At 47.8% G+C, this 26044-nt stretch overlaps 1 protein-coding gene across 1 annotated transcript; it reads left to right on the forward strand.

The window, feature by feature from the left end:
• The first annotated feature begins 4226 nt into the window (after window positions 1-4226).
• GATA6 (GATA binding protein 6) lies at window positions 4227-25402 on the forward strand. Its single transcript, XM_041399413.1, has 7 exons — window positions 4227-4319; window positions 5626-6545; window positions 9986-10152; window positions 13487-13612; window positions 14925-15012; window positions 15136-15242; window positions 23751-25402. Exons 2-7 carry the CDS (start codon window positions 5645-5647, stop codon window positions 23916-23918), a joined length of 1557 nt encoding a protein of 518 aa, XP_041255347.1. The 5' UTR covers window positions 4227-4319; window positions 5626-5644; the 3' UTR covers window positions 23919-25402.
• Window positions 25403-26044: the final 642 nt, after the last annotated feature.

Consider the following 26044-nt stretch of genomic DNA (forward strand, 5'->3'; position numbering starts at 1 on the left):
ATTTTAATCACCGATTACCAAAACATTTAACACGGCCGAGGAGCAATAAAAGCAATCCTTAACTCCTTTTCAAAGTTCCTGTGTATGTGCCGGAAAGAGACAAATCGTGTATGCGCCTGCAGGACAGAAGAAGTTAAACCGTGTTTTTTAGGGTGCTGCGTGGGTCCCGGCTGCCTCCCGGTCACCCCGGGGACTGGAGGGCATCGCCTTCGTCCTGTGCGCCCCACCGGGGCTCGGAGTGAGGGTACCGCGGAGCGCCGGCTCCGGGAGTCAGGTTACGCGGCAACAGGAGCCTCCTCCGCGCGTTTTGTTGATCTTATTTATTTATTTATTTTTTAAGGCTGAAATCATTAACTAGCAGGACCTCAGAGACTGGAGGTAGGGCAAATAAAAAGAAGCTACATATCGTTATTTTTAAAAAGCCCCCAGACCTGAAAAAAAAAAAAAAACCCCCCCCCCAAAAAAAAAAAAAAAAAACCCACAAAAACCCAAACCAAACACAACAAAAAAACCCTAACTACATAGAAACCACACACTTGGGCACATATTGCATAAATGTCCGTGCGGGGTCTCTGCTGCCTGATGCTTATTTGAGTCAAGTGTTTAAAGACACGGTGGAAATCACCCAAAAGCACGCAGCAGCAGGTCACCAGCCGACCGGGAGGCCGCTGACTCCAGTGGGGAATATCCTTCTGCCCCGCTCCCCGCCGCCGGACGCGGCTTCAGCCTGGGGGGAGCCGAGCGGCCGGCAGGGAGCGGGCAAAGTTCTGCGAGCCGGGTCAGGGTGCCCTGCTCCACGGGGCCCGGAGCCTGCTGTCTGCAACTAGCCAGGACGGCTGGAGCTGAAGCTCGGCCTCTGAGCACCCGGCAGCCCTTCGTTAGGAATTTGGGGGAAAGAAAATATACTCCCTCATCACTGATAGTCTGGGGGTCTGTCCTCACCTAGGACACATCTGATCTTTCGCAAAGGGCACGTTCACCGTGCCTGCCCCTGCTCGTGCTGTGGTGTGTAGGGGATCTTGCTGCTTTGGGCGTCAATTTTGGCTGACCACTGCCCTTAGCTTCCAATACTCCCTCATCACTGATAGTTTGGGGGTCTGTCCTCACCGTGGGACACATCTTGCTGCTTTGGGCGTCAATTTTGGCTGACCACTGCCCTTAGCTTCCTGGGCTGTCCCACCCGGCCCGAGACGGAGGTGATGGGTGATGTCAAAGGCCCCTATCCTGAAATCCATCTTTTCCTGGGCGGATGCGGGTTGCTCCGCCGGCTTCGGCCGCCGTTCCTGCGCGGGGGCTTGAGCCCTCGGCGGCCGGCAGCCGGGAAGCGCGGCCGGCAGCTCCCGGCTGGGCTGAGCGCTCCCGAGAGCCGCCGGTGCCCCGATCGATATGTCCGCTTCAATGTCACAGCCGCTGGGCAATGGAAACAGTCCGTATCGTGGGGTGGCCTTGATAAAAGTATATTTTAAGTAGCGCGGATAAGCGAAGGGGAGAAGAGAGGGGGAGAGGTGCCGGCACGTCGCCCGTAATAACCGCGGCGCTTATCAGCCCGGCCTAAACTCCCCAGCAGTTTCTAAAGTACATTAAGTTACATAAACACGTCTCGGAAAAGAATACGCTCCAGCCTGCGATAGTCACCAAAGTGACCGAACCCGCCGGGCCCCCACGGCCGCAGCGGCACGGGAGCACCGGGGCCCGAGCCGGCGGGCGATGCCCGCTGCTCCCGAGACTGCCCGGGCCCAGGGACAGCGAGGGTGCGGTCGGACCGAGCCTTCCCCTCCTCCCTAGTGCACCCCTGGTAAGGGATCACGTTTGCAGAGACCCGAGAGTGGGGGAAGGAGCAACAGCTCAGCGCTTGCACACGGCTTACCCCCAACCCTTTTTTGGGAGACTGAAGTGCCCGAGAGGGAATTTGCCTTAATTGGATACGAAACTTTCTTTTTCCCCCAATCTGCCTTCTTCCCTCTTTGGCCACAAGGACCAGGAGCGATGGTCACCTCGTTGGCACCTCCTCCCAGGCGGTGTCTTCCCGCAACCGAGCACCCCCCTGCCCTCAAAAATGTCCCTGCACATGCACCCCCGGTACCTAACGCAGGCACGGTGCAGGAGATACCTGGGAGCCTCCCGGAGCCCCGGGGTGAAAGCTACGTCAGCAGAGCGGGATTTGGGAAAGGAGTGACGTAATGAGGAGTTAGGAGTGTATGATTTGAGCGGTTCCACAGAAAACCCGAAACGAAAAGGAATGGAGAGCAAAGGGGTGACTGGGAATGGTTTCCCACGCTGGTCCCAGTTTAAGCCGGGTTTTCTTATCGTGTTTATCGGAGGAAATAAAATGAAGCTTGTAGCCCGGCTATAACGTAAACAGGCTAATCGGCAGGGAAAAAACCAAGGCGCCTGAGTGTAAAACACGGGTCACTTTGGAGCCAGGGAAAGAGGCGCCTGCCAGGCCAACGTGGCCGTCCTTCCCAGCCATCCTCACCTTTCGGGCAGGCACCCTCCGGGACCAGGCGGGTCCCCACCGCCCCCCACGGGCTTGCATGAGCACCGGCAAACCCCTTCCAGCGAGCAAAGCCCGTCGCTTGAAAAAAAAAAAAAACAAAAACCCAAACCAAAAAACCTCAGGGTATTTATAGTTTTATATCCACCTTTACACGTTTTTTAAACACCCTCGTGTTTAACTGGAGAAGGGGCATCCACAAGACTGACAGGAAAGGCGAGGTTTAAAGTTCGGCGCTTTTCAGCACAGAAATTTTTAGTGGCAGCACCCAAACTGGGGAGAAGCGGCGTGGGCATCCACTCCCGCGGCTTCCACTGCTCTTGTCTCTCATTTGCAGGTAAAAACCACGGCAAAAATGTTTTACATTTCAAGCTAGGATCCGAAGACGAGCCGGGCAGAAAACAAATCACTGCCCTCTCTTGCAAAAACTTATTTTCTATTTAATATTGCACTCACTAAAATACGCTTAAAAGTAAAATGGAAAAAAGTCACTTCAGCCTTGCAGGGTGACCGATATTATTTAACGATATTATTTAGAAACAACTGACAAGAAAGAAGTATCACCTTTAATCATACAATTTAATAAAGAAACGGTTTCTCGGGAAAGTGATTGTTTTCCGATCAAACCCCTGCCGCGCTATACCACAAAAATTAACGCGCACAATAAACTTCCAAGTCACAATCAGTTCACCCACGCCGGCAGAGCGGATGGCTACAGCCAATGTTTTACCGTACCCCCAGCACTGCAAATTCTTCACCTCCCGTTCACCTCGCCTGGAAAGACCGAAAGAAAAGCCGTGCCTACCCCAGGAGCGACAGCACCGCGCATCAGCAGGTTTGGGCTCGGCTTCTGTCGGGAGGGCTCATGCCTGCCGGCAGCCGAGAGCCCGGCTCTGCTCTAGTCCAGCCCTTTGCCGCAGATGACTTTCTGTACAAACTGATGATGACAGATATCCAGCTGATAACCTCTGGTGAACGAAGTTATTTTAATTTCCAGTCACTTTCCTGCTAAGTACCATATCAGTTTGTACACAGCTGAGATAAGAGGGTTGAGGAGCGGGGGGGTAATAAGAAAGAAACGGAGGAAAAATGCCTACCGCCAGCTGTTGGGATGGACACATCCCACAGCTTGCTTTGGCTTCACCTGATGGTTGGGGCAACTCAAGGAGGAGCCACATTTTTTCATCTCGGATAGCTCGGGTTTTGACGAGCACAAACTAAGGAGATTTGATGGAGGGATACGTTCGCCTGGTTGCTTAGGGCGAAAGCCAGGTACACTTCCCCCCCGGGCCGCTGCCAGGGGACATTCGCTGACATGCCGAGAGGCGCGGAGAAAAAGAAAAAAACCTTAGAGAAGTCGAATATTCACCATTAAAAAAAATATCCAAGAAGGAGTGAAGAGTGTGTATTATTTCTGGGTTAAAATAAATAAATAAAATTAAAAAAAAAAAAAAAAGACTGGGGTATCTGGCAGAGCCAGCCCTCCCTGCTCGTTCCTGCTCCCCGAGCAGGGGTCCGCTGCCCCTTCGCTGTGGGCGCCCCGAGGTGCCCCCCCGCCCCCGCCCCCGGGGCTGCGGCGGCCGGGCTGGCCCCGGGACTGGCACCCCTGCGGAGCCCCGTGTTTGTTTAGGGCTGGCCGAGCCCAATCAGGGCCGGCTGCCTGCAGTTTTCCGGCAGGGCTGCGAGAGGCGCCTCCTCTCTCCTTTTTATACATGAGCCGCCGGCCGCCGCCGCCGGAGTCGCCGCCGCCACTCGCCCCCGCCGCACTGGATTTACCGCCCGACGCGGCCCCGCGCCCCGGCCCCATGCGGGGCACCGGCATCAGGTTTGGCCCCTCTCTTTCCTTGCCTCGCCGCGGTTTCGCTTGTCCTTTCTCGCTCTTCTCCGCTGCCTCTCTGCCCTCGGGCGCTCCGAGGGGAGCGCGGCGCGGCGGCGGCTGCCCCAGGCTGGGGGAGCCCGAGGGAGAGAGACTGTGTGGGCAAACATCCGATGCCGCTGCCTGCAGCTCTTATCTGCCGGAGCCTTATCTTCCAGTTATCTCGCAGGAGGGAGAGACGTATTTGGTGCCTATCTGCGAGGGGGCTCTGTGTGTGTGTGTGTCCTGTATTCTTGTGCCTGTGGTTATCTGGAGTGCCCCGAGGTGGGCTGAGAACGGAGAGCCTCCCCTTCTCTTGCTGTCACTTCTCCGTGTCCCCTTTCGCTTTCTACCCCTTCTCCTAGGGACTGGGCACGGGGCTCTGTGTGTGTGTGTCTGTCCGGCCTTCCTCATGCTGGCAGCTCCGAATTGAGCCCGCTCGGCTCGGGACGGGTGTCAGCGCTGCAAGGTGTGCTGGGGCTCGGGGCAGGCCCCCAGCCAGGGCTGTCCGCTGGATCCGGCCCCCGCGGCAGGCGCACCCCGCCCGGCCTCGCTCCGCGCCCCGCCGCCGCCGCGCACACTTCGGGCCCGGCCCGTGCGCATCTCCCGTCTCCCAGGGGCCTTTCCCCCTCCTCCTCCTCCTCCTTTCCGTGACCTTGGGCTGGAAATAGGCAAACAAGCGAGGCGATGCGCGGAAGAGCTAACATCGCTCTCCGGCGAAGTAACCTTAAAGGGATCGCCTTACTAATTGTTTTCTCGGTGGAACCGAGTCAAATGACTCATTCATTGAAATAATCATAACAACGGCAGCAGCCAAGAAAGGGCAGAAACAGGGAAAAATGCCTCCTAGCCCCCCTCTGTCCCCACGCCCTTAGGCCCACCTTTGCCCCGGCGTGCTTCATGTTCAAATCCGCATCCCGGGATGCGAAGGGAGAGGGGAGCAGCCCTCCCGCCGTGCGGAAAGCCCTGGCCCCGCGGGACTGGCGTCTCCCGGCTCGTCTTGACCTGGGCTGCCTGATCCCATTCCGCCGGGGCGAGGGACAACAGCGCCGAGGCGACATGACTGATTAAGCGCTCAGAGGGGCCAGATAAGCCCTGATGAATCTCATTACGGGAGGGAGACGGGCTGTCCTGTTTGCAAACTTTGTTATTATTATTTCTCTCTCCCCCACTTCCCTGCTCTTTTGTGTCCTCCCTCCCCGCCCTGCCCTGCGGATCCCCCCCTCCACTCCTCCTCCTCCTCCTCCCCTCCTCGCCCTTCCCCATCCACACCCAGCGGCTAGAAGGGGACCTGGATGGCCGTGGCTGAAGGCGGCTGGTGCGCGGTGAAGCGGTGCGCTGCGGACGCCGGCGGTTCCTCCTGTCCCTTCGCGACCAGGGAGCCGCGCCCGTCTCCTCCTTCGCCTTCCTCCTCCTCCGGCTCCCAGGGTGAACGCGGATCCTCCAAGACTCCTCGGCCGGAGACCGACGGCAGCCACCGGCCGGCTCCGCCGCCGCCCCCCGCCGCCGAGGGCAGGTCGCTGCTCGCCCCCTACGTGCACTTCGGGACCCCCCACCCCTCCGGCCGTGCCAGCTGGGAGGACATCCTGCTCTTCGCGGACTTAGACCAAACCAACAAGCTGATCTGGTCCAGCCGCGGCCCCAAGCTGAGCGCCCTCGGCGCCGAGCAGCCCGAGGAGATGTACCAGACCCTCGCCATCTCGGCCGCCCAGGGCCCCACGCCTTACGACGGATCTCCGGGCGGCTTCATGCACTCCACGCCCAGCTCGCCCGTCTACGTGCCCACGACCCGCGTGGGCTCCATGCTGCCCACGCTGCCCTACCTGCAGGGCAGCGGCGCGGCCCAGCCCAGCCACCCGGGCGGCGGCCACGCCGTCTGGTCCCAGCCGGCCGCGGAAAGCCCCTCGTACAGCAGCGGCGGCGGCTCCCACCCCTCGGGCCGCTTCCCCTATTCCCCAAGCCCGCCGGTGGCCAACGGGGCCTCCCGGGAGCCCGGCGCCTACAGCAACAGCCTGGGCGCCAGGGACCAGTACAGCCCCCTGGCCCGGCCGCTCAATGGCTCCTACCCGGGGCCCTACACGTCCTACGTGGGGCCGCAGCTCGCCCCTGCCTGGCCCACGGCGCCCTTCGAGAACTCCATGCTGCACTGCCTCCAGGGCCGGGCCGCCCCCATCCCCGTCCGGGCACCCAGCGCAGGTAGGAGCCGCGGGCAGGGCAGGGAGGGTGGCCGCATGCCGGGCTGCCCGCTGGAGGGGCGGCAGGGATCCGGGGGCACCGGCGGGGAGCGGCGCTAGGGCCGCCCCGGGCCGGGCTCGCTGGCGAGGGGCGGCCCCGCTGTCGGTGGCAGGACGGCGGTCCCGGTGCCGTGGCTGTTCTGGAGTGGAAGTAACCCCCATTCGTTTGTGTTGAGTTAGGGGAAAAATACACCTCCAAAAAGCGGCGTTGTTTGGCGTATGGTAATCGGGGTTACCAACCCAAAGATGCCGAAACGAATTGCCCGGTGTAAACTTAATTTTTAAATTTCCCAAATCAGTACATTCCTGCTTTCCCTAAATGCGGACATCTGGACAAGAAACGGTGACAAATTCGCTGCAAATGAATTGTTCTTGTATCATAGAGGAAAATTGCACTTAACCCATTTTGGATTATTTCACCTATAAAACATTTCGCTGCTTCATTAAAAAAGAAAAGCAGCGAAGCAAAATCTCGTATATTAATGACAAAACTTAATTTGTAAACTGCTGCTAAAATACAGCATCTCCTTGTGGGGCTTTGTTTTTATTTCCGAGGTGTCCCTTCCTTATTTTTGTTTTAGTTAAGGAGATTCTCGGTGTCATTAAATCAATCGTAAAAGTGGAGTTTGAGCTGCGATGATTTAGTCAGAGGTAGAAAGATTAACGATTATTGCAATCTCTTCAGCTTTAGAATAAATCTATGTATATAAATATAAATAGAGGTTTATAGAGAGGAGTGTGTGGCTATGTATATGTATTTATATACACATGCTCTGCATATATTTATTATGTATATACACATATTTATGTAAATATGTGTATGCACACAGATTTGATCATCATTCACTTTAAGCATAAACTACCCGCCAGGTGCATATATTTTATAGACACCGTGATTTTCTCTGTCAGTGCAGTGTTACAGAAAATTGCCCCACGGATTTTTGTCTTTCTGTAGGGCTGTACACACAATACTCCTCCCGTCTGTCGATGACACCCTGTAGATTTAATTATTTTAATCCTCCCACTTGGTGTTTAATATCCTGACAGAGGGAAGAAAATGAGTTGTAGCAGTGATAGGAGAAACCACATCTCAGGGTAACGAGAAAGTTGAGTTTTAAACTCGACTTTTAAAAGTTATAGTGTGAAACTAAGTGATGGAGAGTAAAAAAAAAAAATCAATTATGCTTTTAATTTTTTTTCATTATTTTTTTATTTTGTCGGGAGAGACGTGGGGTTGGAAAATCTCACGGCAGGGAGAGGAGAGGGGTGAGTAAGAAGGAGCAGAGAAGTGAAGGAGCCGGGCGCTGGAGGAGGTTGGGGCAGGAGTGTCAAGGCAGCCGAGGAGCACGGCAGCTTCCCCTGCTCCAGCGGGTCTCTCCCGCCCTTGTGCCTCCCTCCCACCAGTGCTGGGGGCCGGAGGAGTAGGGATTAGCCTTTCCATGAGGGAAAGGACGGGTGCCAGGGCAGCCGCAACGCGGTGTAACGCGGGGCGAAGCAGCCCGGAGCTCCAGGGCCGGGCGAATTTTCTGCTCCTGTGAGGCAAAACGCGGCAGCAAAGCCGAAGCTACGCGTTGTCCCGTGCCAAAATTGTGGAAAAATTGTAGCCGAAATGTATTTTTTGCAGCTAAATATTGGACAGTTTGATAAAACTTTCTTAACGGTACTCGTAGAGATGCTAAAACAGTGTCTAAAATTAAAACTTTCTTTTGTTTTCTTTGGAAATAATTGTAGTACTCACTCTCTAAGGGGAAAAATATTTGAAAATGCCCGAGAAATATTGTCACGGCGGAATTTCTTTCTGCAGGCACGAAGGCAATGCTATAAAATAAGTAGCCGACGCAAAATACTGTTTAAGTTCCAGCGTCCTTGACGTCCTAAACATTTTTCTGGTTACAGTCTTCAATGGTTCTTTTAGTGCAAAGATTAATAAATCTTAGCGATGTGCTAAGAGCTAGGAGCTGACAACGTAAGTTGAACTGTGCTCTCTGGACTGTGCCGTGTGCCCGTTCCTCTTTAGCGCCTAATAATTCGCAAAGGAAGGGAGGAGAGAAATGTATTTGGGTGGGTGCGGGCCAAAAGGCCGTGTCTTTCTCAGCTCAGTGCCCGCCGTGTCACCGCAGCCCAGTCTCCAAAGCTGCTCGACATTTACGAGCTCGCTGTCGCTGTGCAGTGAAACGTTAGAGAATAACCCGATGATGAATTTAGGCAGGTAGCAAAGGGAGGAAATAAAAAATCAATGACGAAGCTCTGAGTCTGAAACATACATTCCCAGACTCGACTCGAAAGCTGCTGTAAAAATCTAAACATGTCCTTTTATTATTTCTGCACAACGTGGCACAGTCTATGTAAAACAAGTGTTTATTCCCCCCTCCCTCGAAATATGGAAATATGGAGAGGTGAATCAGAACAAGGATTCGCATGGGTGCAAGTGTTAGCTTTTTTAGGTGGGTTTTCTCTCTCTCTTTTTTTTTTTCTTTTCCTTTTTTCCCCGCCCCGTGCTTTTATATTTTTTTTCCCCTCAGTGCTCAGTAACTATGAAAGCAGGAGGCACAATACCGCTTATTTTTCCATTTCCTCTGTTTCCTACAAACCAGCTCTAATTTGACCAAATAGCCGAGGCGAAGCAGCCACTGCCCCTCGCTGCCTTGGCACACCAGGGCCCCAAACGCTGCCTCTAAACTTGAAGCTTTACTAGTTGCGAGGCATTTAAAATAAGAGTTAGGGTAGAAAAGTTCTTGCCAAGCTTCGACCCTGGGGAATACTGGGCAAAACGACAGCTCCTTACATCCAGCTCCCAGGGTGGCTCTGGAAGTGGCTGTTCTGACAGCCGCTTCACTCCCCACTCCGCTCCCCTCCAAAGGCAAGTGCACCTCCCTCTCCGTCTTGTGGGCACCACGGAGGGGGTTTCGCCCCTCGAGCGGACCCCAGCCGAACTTCCCAAGGGTGAAATCCCGGCGGGAGTGGAGGCGGGCCGGGCTGAGCCCTCCGGCAGGCCGGTGTCCGGGGCGCACCGGCTCTGCTCCGGCTCGGAGAGCAAGAGCGCCGGGGGGGCAGGCAGCGGGTCTGCCACATTTAAATAGCAGGGGGTAAAAAAAAAACACCCCAAACCAAACCAAACAAACCAAAAAAAGGAAAATAAAAAACCCCAGGGATTTTGTAGAAAAAAAAAATCACCGCATGGCCGCCGTCACTGCCGGGGAATCGCTTTTCACCCAGGGATTTTGTAGAAAAAAAAAAAAAATCACCGCATGGCCGCCGTCACTGCCGGGGAATCGCTTTTCCGAGGGCCGGTTGCTGTCTCTCCCGGGCCCGGTTTCGGCGGGGCCGGGGCCGCGCTGCGCGGGGCTAGCCCGGGCTCCGCGGCCGTGCCCCACCGCCTCTCCCCTCTGCTCCTGCCCCCAGAGCTGCTGGAGGACCTGTCCGAGAGCCGGGAGTGCGTCAACTGCGGCTCCATCCAGACCCCGCTGTGGAGGAGGGACGGCACCGGCAACTACCTGTGCAACGCCTGCGGGCTCTACACCAAAATGAACGGCCTCAGCCGGCCCCTCATCAAGCCCCAAAAGAGAGTGGTGAGTGGGGAGGGAGGGGAGGAGGGGGCCGAGAGGAGCTTTGCCCCAAGGAACCCCAGTCAGCTCTAGCCAGGGAGAAATTTGGGGCAAAGACGGGGGAGAGCAATCAGCGTATTAGCCTGGTGATCCTCTCGGCTGCAGAACTGTAGTGGGGCTCCTGACCAGGTTTGCAGGCCAAACTGGTCACAGTGAGGGGTGACAGGGCTGGCAGCCTTTTGGGAACCGCTTCGGACCCACTTCCAGGCTCTCTGAGCTGGCAAAACTTCTCTCTGCCCCCTTGTGAGCTGTGTATCAGGCATGGGCCAGCCTGGCTTTTCAAGCTATGAGCCCCATCTGTGAGGGAGATTCAGTGGCTTGGAAGAAATTTGTGCTGGTGATGTTAGACATTTCAACAGAAAAAAAAAAAAAAAAGAAATCAAGGTTGGAAAATGTTTGTTCAGAGGGCTAGGAATTTCTCCAGACCTGCTTTGTTTGCTGAGAGCTCGATCCTTGGGAATGTAAGCAAGTTTTGTATATAATTCAAAGAAAACCAATTGTTTAAACAATGATAATAGCCTTTGTTTTGTTTTACTCCTAAGAAATGAGCGGCAATTTTTCTAAAAATATACTCCTAAAACTAGGGGGGGAAATAAATAGTACAAACCAGAACCCCTGTTTATAACACAGGCTGGCACTGAATAGGCAAGGAGAAAATTTAACAAGTGGGAACTACACATTATGTTTAGCAAATCTGGGTGGAGGTCAGCAGACAGAAAGAATACGCTCTTCAGTAATGGCTGTTCCCCGGCGAGCCACAATAAATCACACCACTATAATCCAAGCTGATGTTTGGACCCTTGTGTATGGAGACAGTGTATCAAACCCATCAGCCTTTCAAGCCCCTTTCAATCATGCCAGCTGCTTTGCTCAGTGCCTGTTTTGCTTGGGCTAAAACACCTACTGTTCTTTATTTCACAACCATTTGAATTTAGTGCTCTTAGGGGAGTGAGGGGAAACAAGACCCAAACACTCGATGATCAGAGCAGACAGCAAGCGCTTGGGAACCAACCCACCTCTGCTAAAAGACCTTTCTTTAAGCCAAAGAGTTAATTTAACTTTAAGTCAGAGTTTTACTGCTGCTAGGTCTGTTTTTTCTAGCTGGTCGTCCCGTAATTTCATGACACAAGGTGTTATCTCATTAGCGGGGGCAGATGCAGCAGAGGGGCCAGATCTGCCGATTGTGTCAAGCGTCAGAGCCCAGCTTGCTGTGGCACCCTGGCCTAAGGCAGATTTCAAGTAGCTGACACCCTGTTCTAGCATTTCTGTGTCCTTTTCGATTTTTTTTTTTTTTTTGAGGGAGGGGTGGGGGTGAGAAGACTAAAGCAGAGTCAAACTACAGCCCGATTTCAGTCTGACACCTCAGCGAAATAACTCTGAAATAGCTCTGTGTAAGAATCCCTACCGAGTACCCTGGCCGTAACTATAAATCAACCATGACTCTGTGTTCATACAGTTGGAAATATGTAGGTGAGAAGGGAACATGTTTTGAAAACGCTAAATATGTTTAGATTGCCCCAAAGTTTCTGATAAAATTCCTGCATCAGAAAAGTCATTTTAGCTTCAAAACATGCCAAAACTCCATGTCTGTTTAGAAACAGGAATGAGCAAAAGCTATTGGAATAAAATGTATGAAGGTTCAGACCAGGCTGCATAGGAAAGAGAAAGATTTAACAGAGTGAAACAGCTGACAGCATTTCACTTGCAGAGAAAGAAAATGAAGCATGTGTGTTATGACCAGCTTTCTTTTACTCAATGTGATCACATAAAACACATATTGAGTTGAGGGCATAATGTGAGCGCTGTGTGCGTACATATTTAATAACCAGGTGAAAAATTCTGTTTTCATGATACTTGGATTTTTAAGACTAAAAATTGTATTTGTGTACTTCAGCCTATATAACACTTGGCTGGGTGGTCAGCTTTTTTTTGCTGTGCAGTTAATAATGGATTACTGATTCAAGATTACAAAATTTGTATTTAATCTGGAGCTCTTTCTGAGCTGTGGTGTAAAATGACGGTTTACTGCTCAAGACACTCAAAAAGACAATATTCAAGAATCTCAGTTATTACTCTGGAATATTCTTCATTCTCAAAACATTTTTATCGGTTTCCCCAGTGGCAGGCAGCCCTGTGGTATCAAAGGTGACCCAGTTATGTCTAACAACCCAGCAGTAAATGATTCAAGAGGAAGGGCATTGTACCCTTAAGTTAGTAATTTCAGTTATGGGCACTTTATGGTCAGAATAAGATTAATGCAATCCTCTAAAACTGACTTCTCCATGTAAACTTGTTCAGCTGCCAGACGCAGAGATAGGCACAGATTTTTTTTGTATTTTTTTGACAATGCGATACTTTGAAAAAGACTAGATTTATGATGTAGCTGGAATTCTTTGCTTGTGATGAACGTAAAAGAGATCAGTTGTTACAGGGACTTTTATAACCCATTCACCTTCATTTCACATGTTTATGAGGACTGCCTTCACTTATGATATACAGCCTGTAGCCATAAAGCTCTGGGTTATACGGTTATTTCTGATACAGAGTTGCTTCATCTTGGCTCCAAACTCCACGGAAGAGTGTCATAAATGGCTTGTTTGCGGTGGGAACCTTGTTGTCACCCACCAGCTTTTCTGCTGGCCGAGGGAGGCTCTGCTCTGTAAAACACGCTCCCAAGGCACACTGTTTTTTTCTATGAAGATAAAATGGGTGATGATAAAAAGATCTTTTTATGAAAGTAATGCTGTTGTATGTGTTACCCCTGGGATGCCCAGGAAAGTTTTCCCCAGATGTGGTGCCACCGAGGGCAGGTGATTAAAGTGGCTGATTTTCCCAATGAGTCAGGAGTATCAGTGGCAGGATCAGAGCCGCCTCTTCACCCACCATGCAGGGGTGAAGGCACTGAACTGCCTGGAGAGGTGGCATGGGAGTGATGTGCCTTCTGTTCAGCTTGATGGAGCTGTAGCAGAGATATTTCCTCGCTGCCCTGCTGGGAAAAGACCCAGTCTCTGGTGGTCTGAACAGACTTCTGGTCACCAGCTCCCAGATGAGAATTTTTCCTCTGCTGTGACTGCCCAGGGTTGAAAGATATTCGGTACCTCTTCACACTGTCTTTCCACTCTCTGATAGGAGTATAATTCCGTTCTAATTCTGGGCTGTTGCTGACAGATACTATAAAAAAAGGCTCCCACCATCCCCGCCATGTGTTAAAGGGCTTTTTACGAACCATAAAGACGTAAATCATTCTCTGCTGCCCACCTGTTTACACCCGTGTTTGCCTGTGCTTGCCTCCACCCAGCCTTCGTCGCGGCGGATGGGCTTGTCCTGTGCCAACTGCCACACCACGACCACCACCCTGTGGCGCAGGAACGCCGAGGGCGAGCCCGTCTGCAACGCCTGCGGCCTCTACATGAAGCTCCATGGGGTGAGTGGCTGCTTCACCAAGGGAGATCCCCTGCCAGCCCTGATGCTGCTTTGGGGAAGGGGTGGTCCTCAAAAAATCCACCAGCGAAGTGCGGAGAGCAACAGAAAAATGGGTGGCATTAGAAAATGATTGCACCGCTTTAGCTTGTTATGCTTTTGACTAGTTAGGGGTTTGCCACTGTAGCTCTCTCAATAGATTTATATAAAGAAACCACCTCTGGATGAGCAGCAGTGGTATTTTTGCCACTAGGATTTAAACCAGCCCTTTAGTAGGGAAAAAAATCCCTAGACCTTAAATGAGACAGTTTTTCATGGACAGACATAGCTATGCCAGCAAAAGGGTGTAATTCAAGCCATAGCTACACCAGAAAAACTTTAAAGGCAATTTCAGCCTTTGTTGGGCAATAATAGAGTAAAAAAAAGCTCTGTCCTGAATGTGATAGAGCGTGTTTTTGGTGAGACCCCTGTGGATTTTGATACAGTCAAGCATAAGTGTTTGAAGAGCAAGGGCATTAGGAATGACTGAGATGTGGTCTAGCCTTCAAAAAAAAGGAAAATTATGTCACAGGTTTAAATATTATATTGATAGAGAACACATGAATTTTCTTTTCTCAAACTGGTGTTAAAATGTATTTTAAGCCGGTGCTTTTGTAGTGTGATTATCATTGTGATGAACACAAGGATGATTTTTGAGCACATTTAAATATAAATTTATCCTTATAAATATACATTTAGATACCGTAAAGCTGTATTATGGGCAGATCTGCCCACAGGAACAAATACTAGTCCATTCTTCTATTCTTAAGCTTCTGTCCTAAGACATTTCCTTGTGATGATCTGGTTTGCAGAGCTGCTGCACAGGATGAGAATGATTTTTTTTTCTCATATACATTCTTTCTTTCCAGAATCAGGCACTGGAGATAATTCCTAACTGACTGGAATAATAAATCAAGGATCAGATATACCCCATCCAATTTAATTTCTTATGGCTTACTGCCAAATAATGCTGGTTTTCCCTAATTCTGTGGTGTTTTCCTGTGGATTGATTGAGGGGTTGAAAAAACTATGAAGTTTGCATAGAGAAAAAAAAAGTTTCCCTACTCTCTTAATTCAGCTACGACTTCCCTTGAATCAAATAGTTGTTTTGCTCAAATAAAATGCAAATATTTTTTAGAATTAGTACTGTAACACAGAGAAAATTAACTTGCTATACAGACATTTGCAACATCACATCTGGTCGTGTAGTGCATTTTGATTTTTGATTAGAGTACCTGTGCAACTCTGTGATTGGTGTGGAAATTTAATTTTTTCAGGTTCCTCGGCCTCTTGCTATGAAAAAAGAAGGAATTCAGACGAGGAAGCGAAAACCTAAGAATATAAATAAATCAAAGGCATGCTCCGGTAAATATAAGATATAAGAAAGTGTAGCTGCAATAATTTGTAGCTGTCTTGGTTTTTTGTTGGTTTTTTTTCCTTCTGTGTCTGGAAAATATTTATTTTTAATACCAATTCCCAATTTTCCAGGTAACAGTACTACTGCAGTTCCTATGACTCCGACATCCACGTCATCTACTAACTCAGATGACTGTAGCAAAACTGCTTCTCCCGGCGCACAGACTGCAGCCTCCGGGGTGAGTGTCTGTGTCTGTGTCTGCAGGCAGGCTGATCACTGGGCAATGTTATCACAGCTTTTATCTTATCTAGCAGAACAATAATCTAAACAAACTTTCCAGTTTTGTTAGCTGATACTAGAACAAGATTTTCAGAGGATATTACATATAGCTGTAAACAGAACGACAAGCTGAAGTACTTTGCAAACCTTCTTGATTAAGATCTATATAATTTTTATGATAGTTAGCCACAGCTTAACCGCAGATATTTTGTTTTTAAATATTCAAGTTCCTTCATTTCAAAGGTTTTCTTTTGGACAGAAGACAAAAAAACATGCCCAACTGATCCTTTCAAGAAACAATTTTATATATATATATATATATATATATATATATATATATATATATATTTATGTATTATCCCAAAGGGTAAAATCCAGAAAAACATTATCCTGCTGTATGAAGTACATCATACAGGCTTTTGTTTTAAACTAAAATGTGCAATTAAACCCTGATCCAAACTCAGCTGAAGCCAGGCTGGAGCACCCTGCTGATTGCAGTGCATAGGGGTTCAGCCCTCTGCCCGCAGAGGGTTCTTCAGTGCCAGATGCCGAGCATCTGGGAGCACCAAGCTCCAGAGGAGCACCCGAGGAGTGCTGATCATCCCCTGCTTTTGCTTTGATCTTCATTTTACATCATGTACTCCAACCATCTCAAACTTCCTTTCTTCACTCAGCATGTGTGATAAATACTACTGCTAAAGTTGTGAAGCTTAATGTAGATTAATTTCTAACCCCTTGGCTGTACCTATCCATATCCACACTCACTTCTCAGCCTTCTGTATCCCTTAATCTGCCACATCGTTTCTTTGAGAAACTTTTATAATGTGGCTTTCTTTAGTCCTTTATTAACGAAAAGAAGACATTGTTTATAATAGCTATTTTTCAGTATGTCTTGGGTTTTCTACATTCAAATTCCTTTCAATAGTTTAATTTCTGATGTACAAAGTTTCATTGTAAAAGGGGAAGAAAAACTAATTTTTTAGCAAATGCGATTGTTTGTGGATTGACAGGGCCACCCATTTTCAGAGACTCTGGATTTTGGGTTTGGATCCTGTGAGACTAGGATGGTACTAAAAGGGCTTGTCTTTGACAAGAGAAAACCCTGTCAATCCAGTAAAATAAACAGATCACATAAAAAAATAAAAGAGAAACCCTAACTGAAAAGTAAACTGCTGCAGTCTCAGAATTGGGTTTCAGACTCCCCCAAGGAGCTACTATGCACTCTTTAGGCTCTCCCTTGATATTTGCAAAGGAAAAAAATGTAGCCAAATTTTCCTTAAATTTTCCTTGCGTTACCTTAAGCAGTACTAGTGATCCTGAGCAATGTGGTGAGATTTATGTAACGGGTAGATATGGAAGCACAGTCCCAGCTGAGACTGAGGCAGCACAGCCGTGTACTGCTCGGGGAAGGAGAGGCCATATAGACCAGATCTCATTTCCACTATGCTGCTGCCTTCTTGGCTGGCTAAAACCTGACTTCCTTTCTGTGGTATTTCTCCTTAGAAGGGCACATCAAACACCTTATTAATAATATTTATGTTATAATTTTAGTAGTACCATTTTTAATATGGTTTTGCCAGATGGAGTTGTGTGGGTACCAGAGGAGAGGGGTGCAGGGACATGGATTGAGGGCTAAAAGACTCCTTGAGAACTGTTAGCAACTAGGAGCAACTCCCAGGAGGGACCCTGAGGCTGCTCTTAGTTACATGATGGCATCTCCAGTGACAGGACTACAGCTCTCCCTGATTTTTCTACGGTAGATCAGACTGGGAGAGGACACCTGCGCAACAGCTGGGAAAATCTGTCCCCTTATATCCAGCAGGCAGCATGGTAACATCTGCACAGCCTTTTCCCCACCATGATTTGATCAGATGTGCCTTGCATATGCAAAGCACTTGCCAATATCCCCTCGTGAAAAATTCCAGTGAGCGGAAGTCATGGAGAGGGGCTGTGACATGCGCTGAAGAGAGGAAGTTGCAGTGGCAACCAGACGTACGGGCATCCCTCTGACTCCATCCCAAGTTATGTGAAGGGCTACTGATCTCCCACCACTGTGCCCCAGTGCCAGATGTATGTGAATGAAAAGAGGATTTTCAAGGCAGCAGTTGTCAGGATATGTCACGGGCATGGTCACATTCTTCACTCAGGCTTCTGGCTTTGCCCAAGCATCTGTAATTCAAAGGGATGAGGACTCAGGAGGCTGGAAGTTTAAAGCAGAAACTGGTGGCTGTTAAGATGGGCTCCCGTTGTCCCAGACATAATTTGGGAACATGATCACTAGCTGCAAAGGATGCAAAATAATTTCTAAAGGGTCTAAATCCTATGGAATGGACTGAGCACTCATAAAGCCCATTTAAGCTGTTGTGAGTGAAGGGATGTCAGCATTTTAGAGCAAGGCAGCCTGTAACCTGATCACATGCTGAAGCAAAGATGCTCTGCTAGACTTCTGTTTTCTTGATTATTTTTTCTTTTTTCCTTTTGAGTTGATCTATTGATAGATCAAATGTTTGTAATTATTTCTAGAATAGGCAATGGCTTTGCACAGGGAGAATAAACTTCTCCAGCTCCTGTCAGGAGGCAAAAAACCAAACTCTCAGACGGATGAATCCAGGCTCTGTAATCTTTGGTCACTTAAAAAAGACCAATGTTGACTCCTGACAGTGGTGTTGGTGATGTTGCCGAAAAACAGGCACCTGCCTGAATAGCAAACCTGGCTTGTTCCCTGTGCATTACACAACGGGCATGGCAACTTGTTTTTGTTTTGCTCTGTTTTTGCTTCTCGAGCCTTTATTCTGTGAAGAGGGGGAAAATGCCAAATTGACATTAGGCAGAGAAATCTGATGACGTTTAGAAACTGTTGTGTGAAATTCACAGCAATGTTTTTGCTAAATGAATCAGAGAAGACGAATTCCTCTACTGGTACAAAAGCAATTTATTATGCCTTTTGTGGGAGGCTGCCAAAATAGTTTCCAGTTATGTACAAATCTAATGGAAATGAAATTCAGCAGAATTCATTTGTGTCAGTAACATTCACTTTTTACCCTACCTTTCTTTATCTCTTTTAAAGTAAAATAAAGAAGGGAGGGCAGAAAAAGAGTGGAGCAGCAATTACTCTTGGCAATGTCTTTGAGACTATCCATTTCATGAAGGGAATCTTATATTATGCCAATTCTGAGACAAATTAGCAAGAACCTTAAATGTTGATTTTACATTCTAGCTGAAGTTTAAACATTTAAGTGATACGATTAATGAATTGCTGTGGGGGCAAAGTTGATTTCAAACATCCCAAAATGTAAAAGTGTTTGGATCGGAGATATTTCGTTGTCCCATTGTAAAGGGGCTATTTGCCAAATTCACATCTGGATCTAGGATCTAGGCCTATTTCTGTTTTCCTAAGCAGTATAAGTACTGGGTGTCCTGTGTTACTAATATGGAAAGGGTCCAGCTGCATGATATATGAAGTTGCCTTACGTCCCCATAAAAAGAAGATTTGAAGGTTTCAGACAGTTTGCATCTGCATCTATACCTGCTCTCCCTTTGATGCTGCAGAAACTGTACAGGGAAAAGCTCCACCAAATAAATTGCTAAATGAAGGGCATGGTCTGCAGTGTAAACCCATTCATTTCCATGCAGGGGCTCCAACAAGTGTGATAACCAGAAGGACTTCATTCCCTTATTAGGGTAAAGGCAGTATGAAACCTGCTGAAAAATCTGCTTTTTCTGGCAGGACATGGAGGCTCCTTGAGCCACAGCTGGTGTCAGAAAAACTCAGCAGCACCAGGGGAACTCTTCTTTCAGAAGACACTCCTGTGTCCTTTGCCTCCAGTTTGGAGTTTTCTCAGAAGGACCATAATCTCACACCACAAAAAAAAAAAAAAAAACCTAGGAAGAAAAACTAGTGCTTACTTCCCTTGGAGGTTTGCCTTGAGAAGTGGTTCAGGACTGGCTCTTCAGTTTTGTAGGGTGGGAAATGAGAGAGCTGACTGAGATGGCCTTGGCATGTGGTGAGCTACCAGGAAAATGCAGTTTTAACTGTCTCCAAAATGCTGGACAAATGGGCCTGGATTGGATTAATGGCTTCTCCTGCATTTGCTTTCTCTCTCTTTTTTTTTTTTTTTTTTTTTTTTTTTTCTTTTAGAAGAAGAAGAAGAGTGAGCTGGTTAGATGTGGTGTTGTTTGCTCCTGTTTAGGCAGTAAATTGGTAGGACATTCATGCTGGCTAAGGGGAAATCAGCCTCCATAGTATGTCCTAGAGTCTGGATGAACCAGAATTCAACCTCTTAAAACAATATGCTAACTACCTGGATATAGGGGAGTTGAATGTCCAGGGGTCCTTCAGATTATCTGATTCCAGTTGTATGGAATAATTTTGTAGGTGTTGGGACAGTTTTCATGAGAAAGGCTCACCAGCATGGCTGGTAGGACTTTCACCTGGAAAATGGGAACACGGTGCCTCAGTCCTGGTATGAGTAAATATTTATCTAAACCAGGTGGAATAAGATCAACAGGAGGCATGAGGAACGTGGCAACCTAAAATACAAAAGAGCGTGGCAGACAGGGCAGTATGCTGGGAGATATGATACTCTAGACTCTAGCTTAAATTCTTCTTGGTCTCCTATGTCATCTGCATCAGTGCTCAGTCCTGGACAAAATGGGAAGCTACTTTCTTCTCCCCACTCAGTTTCATACACTGAATCTTTTTCTTTTACATTGAGTAATTTTCTTTGCTCTGTGTATATGTATCAAAAAAAAAAAGGCATTTCATTTTTATATCAAACAGAAGGAAGCAATCCAGCTTTTTTGTTTCAGTGGGGAAAAGCAAGTATTCTATCCCAAAAAAAAAGTATTCTATCCCAAAATTCTATACGCACATGGACGCATACCTTTTGCTTGGTTTTGTTTTATTGCCAAAGCAATAAAGTCAGTTACTCATACAGCCCTTGACAGCAGTGGGTCATCAGTTTTCCAAGCCATGCTGGAAGTTGCCTCCCTTAGGAAATTAATGAAGTATTAACCACAGATTTATGTTGCTATAATACAAAGGAGAGATTAGAAGATATGTAAACTTACACGTCTGCAGTATAAACAAAAGGATCAATTGGACTAGCAAGAAATGACAGCTTTGTGTACTAAGAGGGTCGTTACATCAGCAAAAAAAGCTGTCATTTTGCAGTGCCAAGACTTGCTCTTTGGATTCCAGGGAGTGATAGTGTTGGGAAAACGTGCTCTTTGTGGGGATGGAAGTTATTGCAGAGAGGCTGAGGCTGGAAAATTAAAGACTCCACCAGTTTGCCACAACGCTTCTTGTGTGAAAGAATTCATTGCAAATGTGTTTTAACTGACTGTAGATATCATTTAAGTGTTGCGAAAGTAAACTAGGCTGAGGAGGAAGAGAGTCTCAGCTGACACTCAGCTTATTGCTGACTTAATGTAATGTCCAAAATTCACGGACCATTTTGAACGTGTCAAGTGGATAGAGCAAAGGTCTATCTGATAGACCAAAGGTCTAGCTCAAGGCCCTTCGCCACCCCCTCCAGCTGTCCTTGCCCAGTGCATTTCCCTCTTGGCTGCGGAGGTGTCGGAGAAGGCCAGAGGGGAAAGTGTCCATCCCCTCTCCCTGCTCTCTGTGGTGGGCAGATGGCGCAGGAAGGAGTGGGTGGAAGAAAGCAAGAGTCTTTCAGCCAGAGCTGCTGCTGCTGTTCCCTGGGTGCTGGCAAGCACAGCCTGAGCAGCCTGGTTTTGATGTGGAGCAGCTTTAGAGGGAGTTAATTTGCCTCTAAGGTCCTGATGGCAGGTTTTGGTACAATCTAGTTGTCTCTGTGGCTCTGGCAGAGGTCTTCCTCTGTACATGGTGGGCAGACCCTCTACAGAAAGGCCACCTCACATACAGACAACATGCCTGGGGGCTGACTCATGACCAGCTCCTCCTGGTTTGGGTAAAAAGAACCTTTGCAGATACAAACACAACCTCCCTGCTTGTTTGGGAGGCAGGCTCTTCCCAGTGGGCTTCATTAATTTTTTCCTCTGATAGTTGACCTTCAGATGATTATCTATGCTATTATCAGACTTCACCAATAAAAATAAAGGCATTACCTTTTCATAGATGGAGCCAGTAGCCGTGAATTAGACCCCATTGATTCATCAGCATTGTTCAGCTTATTTATTTCAGCTGAAAAAAGTCCTTCAATAACTAAGTGCAACCTCTGTCATCTTTCATCTCTTCAAGCTGGAAAAGTAAGAGCAAAGGTAGGGAGGCTCAGGAACAGAACTGTGACTCCGTCACGTCCTTTTCATGAGCCAAAGTTTGTTTTCCATGTCTCACTTTGGGAGCTGCCCAAGCTGCCTGGATTTGTCATGACATTACCGGGGTGGGGTTTCCAGGCCTGGCAGTCCTGCCCGGGTCCTACCCGTCCTGGCTCAACAGAGCCAGAATCCGGTCTTGGCCAGGCAGGGATGGGCAGTCTTCAAACAGGACATGCCTCCATGTCCTCCCTTCTGGGGTGCCCGAGGGAGGGGTACCTGATAACCCCATATGGAAACTGTAGGTCCCTGCACCCCACCTTTGTAGGGCTGAATCAGGAAAAGGTGAATTACACTTTCCAAGCCCGGAAAAAACAGGTACTGATAAGATATTTGCCTACCAGAACAGCAGTGGCAAATATGGGCAAATGGGAACCTGCAGCTCCTAGTATTTTTAGCTCAGGTTTAGCAAATACTGCTCAACTAATTTAAACCCTTCTTCCACTATGGGGAGACCGAAGCTGTTAAAAATTACATCTATTGTGCTAACAGAAATGTTTGAAGCATTAGAAAGAAAAGCTTTCAAAAACTAGGTTGATGCAAGATCAGGACTGTACACAAAGGTTAGCATGGAACCTGCCTCACTGAATTCTCTGTGCACAGTCACAGGGAAAGAGGATACAGAGATTTGTTGTCACTGGTTGACAACTGTATGTTCAAGGGAGTGATAAAACTTATTTCTTAGGCTTAGAGCTGTTTCAGCTGGTTTTGGGGGACACCTTTTTTTTTTCCTTCCTTCTCTGCATTTCTGGATGGTGACTAATGGAGTGGGATCAGGGTTGATGACTGGGTGGAAGAATACTGTTGGTCAATCATTTTAATAAAAGGTTGAGAAAATACTGGAGCCCAGGTTATTTCAGACAAAAATGACTGCTAGCAGTGAGTACCTCTTTCAGAAGGCGAGGTTTTCCCTGGGTTAAGCATGACAACAAGAGCCCTGCTCCATACCATTTGGAAATTACCTTTGAATTAATGAAGTCTTGCTTTTCCTATGTCAGGACTGCTCGCTTGGCACAGCTCCAGGAGAACCAAGAGCTCTACTCTTGTAAAATGATTAAATATGTATACTTCGTACTTAAACAGCAGGCAGGAAGCTTCTGCAGTCACAGTTTAGGATAGCTTTTTTCTTTTCTTTTTTTTAAAAAGGAGTTTCATCCAAAGACTATCCATTAACAAGTAAATTAAGGTTTTAAAGTTGACATATCCAAGAGTTAATTTTGCATGAAGTCAGCTCTTAAACATTTCCTTTATCAGGTGAAAATGTTGCCCCTTCTCTGTCTGGCACTGCGAATTTTTCCTCTTTAGTGGATCTGCTCAGCCTCATGGAAAAAATGATTGTTCCTTTGTCTTTTTAACTCTCCATTTCTCTGTTAAAATAAATGGACTGATTCCAGTGTGGTTCAGGGGTTCATCTCCTTGCCTACCAGGGCTTCCCTGCATGTTGTCTTGTGCAGTCAGCAGAACAAAAATACTCCTGCTTCAAAGGCATAGTGTTTCTCCACTGAAGATTAAAAGAGCATCTCCTTTAGTGGCCAGTCCTACAGTGATAAAGTGATTTTGGCTGGCGTTTTGAAGGGTTAGGAATGAATTTAAGCATTTCAAGGGCTAAAGAGCCCAAAGAAAGCTGCTTTCCAGAAGGTGCTCCGTGTCTCCTCCTGGAGAATTAGGATGTATTGGGCTTCTCCCATGGGGATGAAAAACTAGAGCTGCCACCACTGCCAGATCACATTTTTGGTGTTGGCAGCTGTGTCTTTTCAGTAGGGGGCAGTGGGACACATGCACATTTCCTTCTTCATCATGAGCTGATTTCCATGTTTTTTGCACATCACATGGTTTCATTTCTACCTCTCCAAACACAGACATCCCTGCCATCACCAGGGCTGGGAGGCCGGGCTCATGCTGACACATTTTTTTGTTTCAGAATTTCAAGGCACAGGGGCAAGAAGAGGGCAAACCCTGTTTTTGTACAGAAATCCTGCCATGATGGCCGTGCCTCAGGCTCACTGTGCTCTCACTCACGCCCCAGTGCGTGCAAAGCTCACCTGCTCAATGAATCTGTCTTTGCTCTCAGCTGCTCAATGAATCTGTCTTTGCTCTCAGCTGCTCAATGAATCTGTCTTTGCTCTCACCTGCTCAACGAATCTCTTTGCTCTGCCCCTCCCTGCAGGCGAGCTCGTCGGTGATGTCTGGCCCAGGAGAGAGCACCAGTCCTGAAAGCAGCAACCTTAAGTATTCAGGTCAAGACGGGCTGTACACAGGAGTCAGCCTGAGCTCCACGGCCGAAGTGACAGCATCCGTGAGACAGGATCCCTGGTGTGCCCTGGCTCTGGCGTGACCTGGTGTGAGGGAAGCTGGATCCTGGCAGCCCCCAGACGTCTGCGCGCGGTTTCCTCTGTGGAGCGGTCGCAGCGGCAGTGAGAGTGCTGGCAAAGACCATTCCTCTGAAACAGTTTTTGAGCCTTGGTGGCAGAGGTGTTTTTCTACTTCCGAAAGAGGCTTTGCCAAAGCATCCAGTTCCTCATCTATGCAAGAAAAATGTAGGGAAAGCAAATGACCACCGGGGATAGCTAATGCAGCCTTACACTCTCAAAAATACCTTCAAAACCCCCCTCAAAAAAACCCTCAAAAAAACGAAAAAAAAAAGGAAAAGAAAAAACAACAACAAAAAATCTACACCTTTTGGTAGATTCCAGAAATGCATCCTCAACTTACCCAGCAGCGCTGCCTTTCTGATTATATAGTTGTTTTCACTCTCTCATCGCCTTTTCCCCTAAGAATTTGGTGGAAGTTGTCAGTGTCTGGGAGGGAGTAGCAAAGACTTTAATTATCAGAGATAGTGAGATACTTTTTAATGAGTGTCAGAAGTGCTTGAGTTGACACAGACTTCTCGCACCGAAGATTTGATGTCTTCGCCCCGTCAGACCTCTCCTTCTGTGCTCTCCATCTTCAGCGTGCCTTGCTCTGCTCTTCAGAGCCCACCTATGTCCCTGGAAGAAATCACAATGTTTGGTACAAGTCCCACAAGGTCCAGCTGGTTAAGGAGATTTTGGGATTGGTGTTTTTTTGGTTTAAAATATTTACTCACTTTTCAAGACTGCGATATAACTTTTAAAGTACACTGTGACTGAGATTTATGAAAGTCCATATTTCCTGGCTGAACTGTGTAGAGTCAGTCAAAATTTGTAAACAGGGTAGCAATCAGATATTTTTCTTCCATATATACAATAATTTTTTAAAAGAAGTGCAATTTGCGTTGCAGCAATCAGTGTTAAATCATTTGCATAAGATTTAACAACGGTTTTTATACGAATGAATGAATGTAAACATTTTAACTTAATGGTACGTAAATAATTTAAAAGAAAAAACTTAACTAGGCATCCTTAGGCTTTTTAGCACAACAAAAATGCATCCACTTTCTGTATTTCCAGTTGTTAAAGCAAGAGTTTCAAAGAACAAGCCTTCTCTCAGGAAAATTGCCCTAGCCATTTGCTCCGAAGTGTTGTACAAAAATGCAAATGCATCCCCAAGGAGTTTTTTTGCCATTGAGTAAGTGTGTGGTAGGAAGAAACAAATTGCAATGAAACTTTACTACCTAACTGATACATATGTAAATACTACAGAAGATATCTAGGCATCTTGAAAATGTAGGATGCAATCTGTATAGTGTGACTGATGCATAGTTAGGTTGGTTTTCATTGGTTTTTAAGTGGGACATCATTTGGAAAGTTGTTTCATCAGAGCTTTACAAATAAAAGGGTATCATTTTAGGATATATTTTTTTCTGTACAGTGTGCCTTTTCCTTTGTCTCCAACACCATTGTTAAGCTGCATTAAAAGCTATGGAAATGTACCTGGTACAGGTGGCATGTCTGATGGCTACAAGGAAGGTCTCCAGCTGAGGTGCCTGCTCTGCCTGCCTAAGTCTGCACTGTACGATTTTTCTGCAATTCCCTTCACTACACCTTCTGATGATCTGTAAAACTAAGGCTTCCACCTACCAACACAGGCTCCTTATGGGCACACGTGAGGCTTTTGTGGTGAAAGTCTGGGGAGCTGAGCCCATGCCCTGTGCGGACTATCATTGTTTTGCTTGCCCTTCACACCATAGCTAAAGGGTGTCGCCCAGGTTCCCTGAGTAGGAAAATATCAGAATATTACCCACTACAGATGTAACTGCTGAGTGGTAGAGGCTTTGAGTGCTTTGCTGGCATCCTCCTGTGGCCAAAGGTGAAGGGCAGCAAAAACTAAAGGCACTGCTGCTGAGAAGACAGTGAATTTTAGCTGCTCAGGGAAGTGGAAAACCTTTTCCACTTGGTGGCTCTGAGGACTGGTTCTCTTCATTGCTCAGATCATTGGGGCCAGACTAATTGCCAGGTGTGATTTCCAGTTATGGCAGCAGTGCTGTTGGACTGGGAATGCCCAACCTCCATACCCATGAAGTGGCTGCAGTGTGTTCCTTTG

This window comes from Onychostruthus taczanowskii, unplaced genomic scaffold (genome assembly GCF_017590055.1).
Source record: "Onychostruthus taczanowskii isolate IOZ18803 unplaced genomic scaffold, ASM1759005v1 scaffold16, whole genome shotgun sequence".
Classification (NCBI taxonomy): Eukaryota; Metazoa; Chordata; class Aves; order Passeriformes; family Passeridae; genus Onychostruthus; species Onychostruthus taczanowskii.

Coding starts and splice junctions, on each gene's coding strand:
- GATA6 (XM_041399413.1), top strand. CDS start 5,645: ATGGCCGTGGCTGAAGGCGGCTGGTGCGCGGTGAAGCGGTGCGCTGCG. Junction 6,546..9,985: donor CGTCCGGGCACCCAGCGCAG/GTAGGAGCCGCG, acceptor TCCTGCCCCCAG/AGCTGCTGGAGGACCTGTCC. Junction 15,243..23,750: donor CACAGACTGCAGCCTCCGGG/GTGAGTGTCTGT, acceptor CCCTCCCTGCAG/GCGAGCTCGTCGGTGATGTC.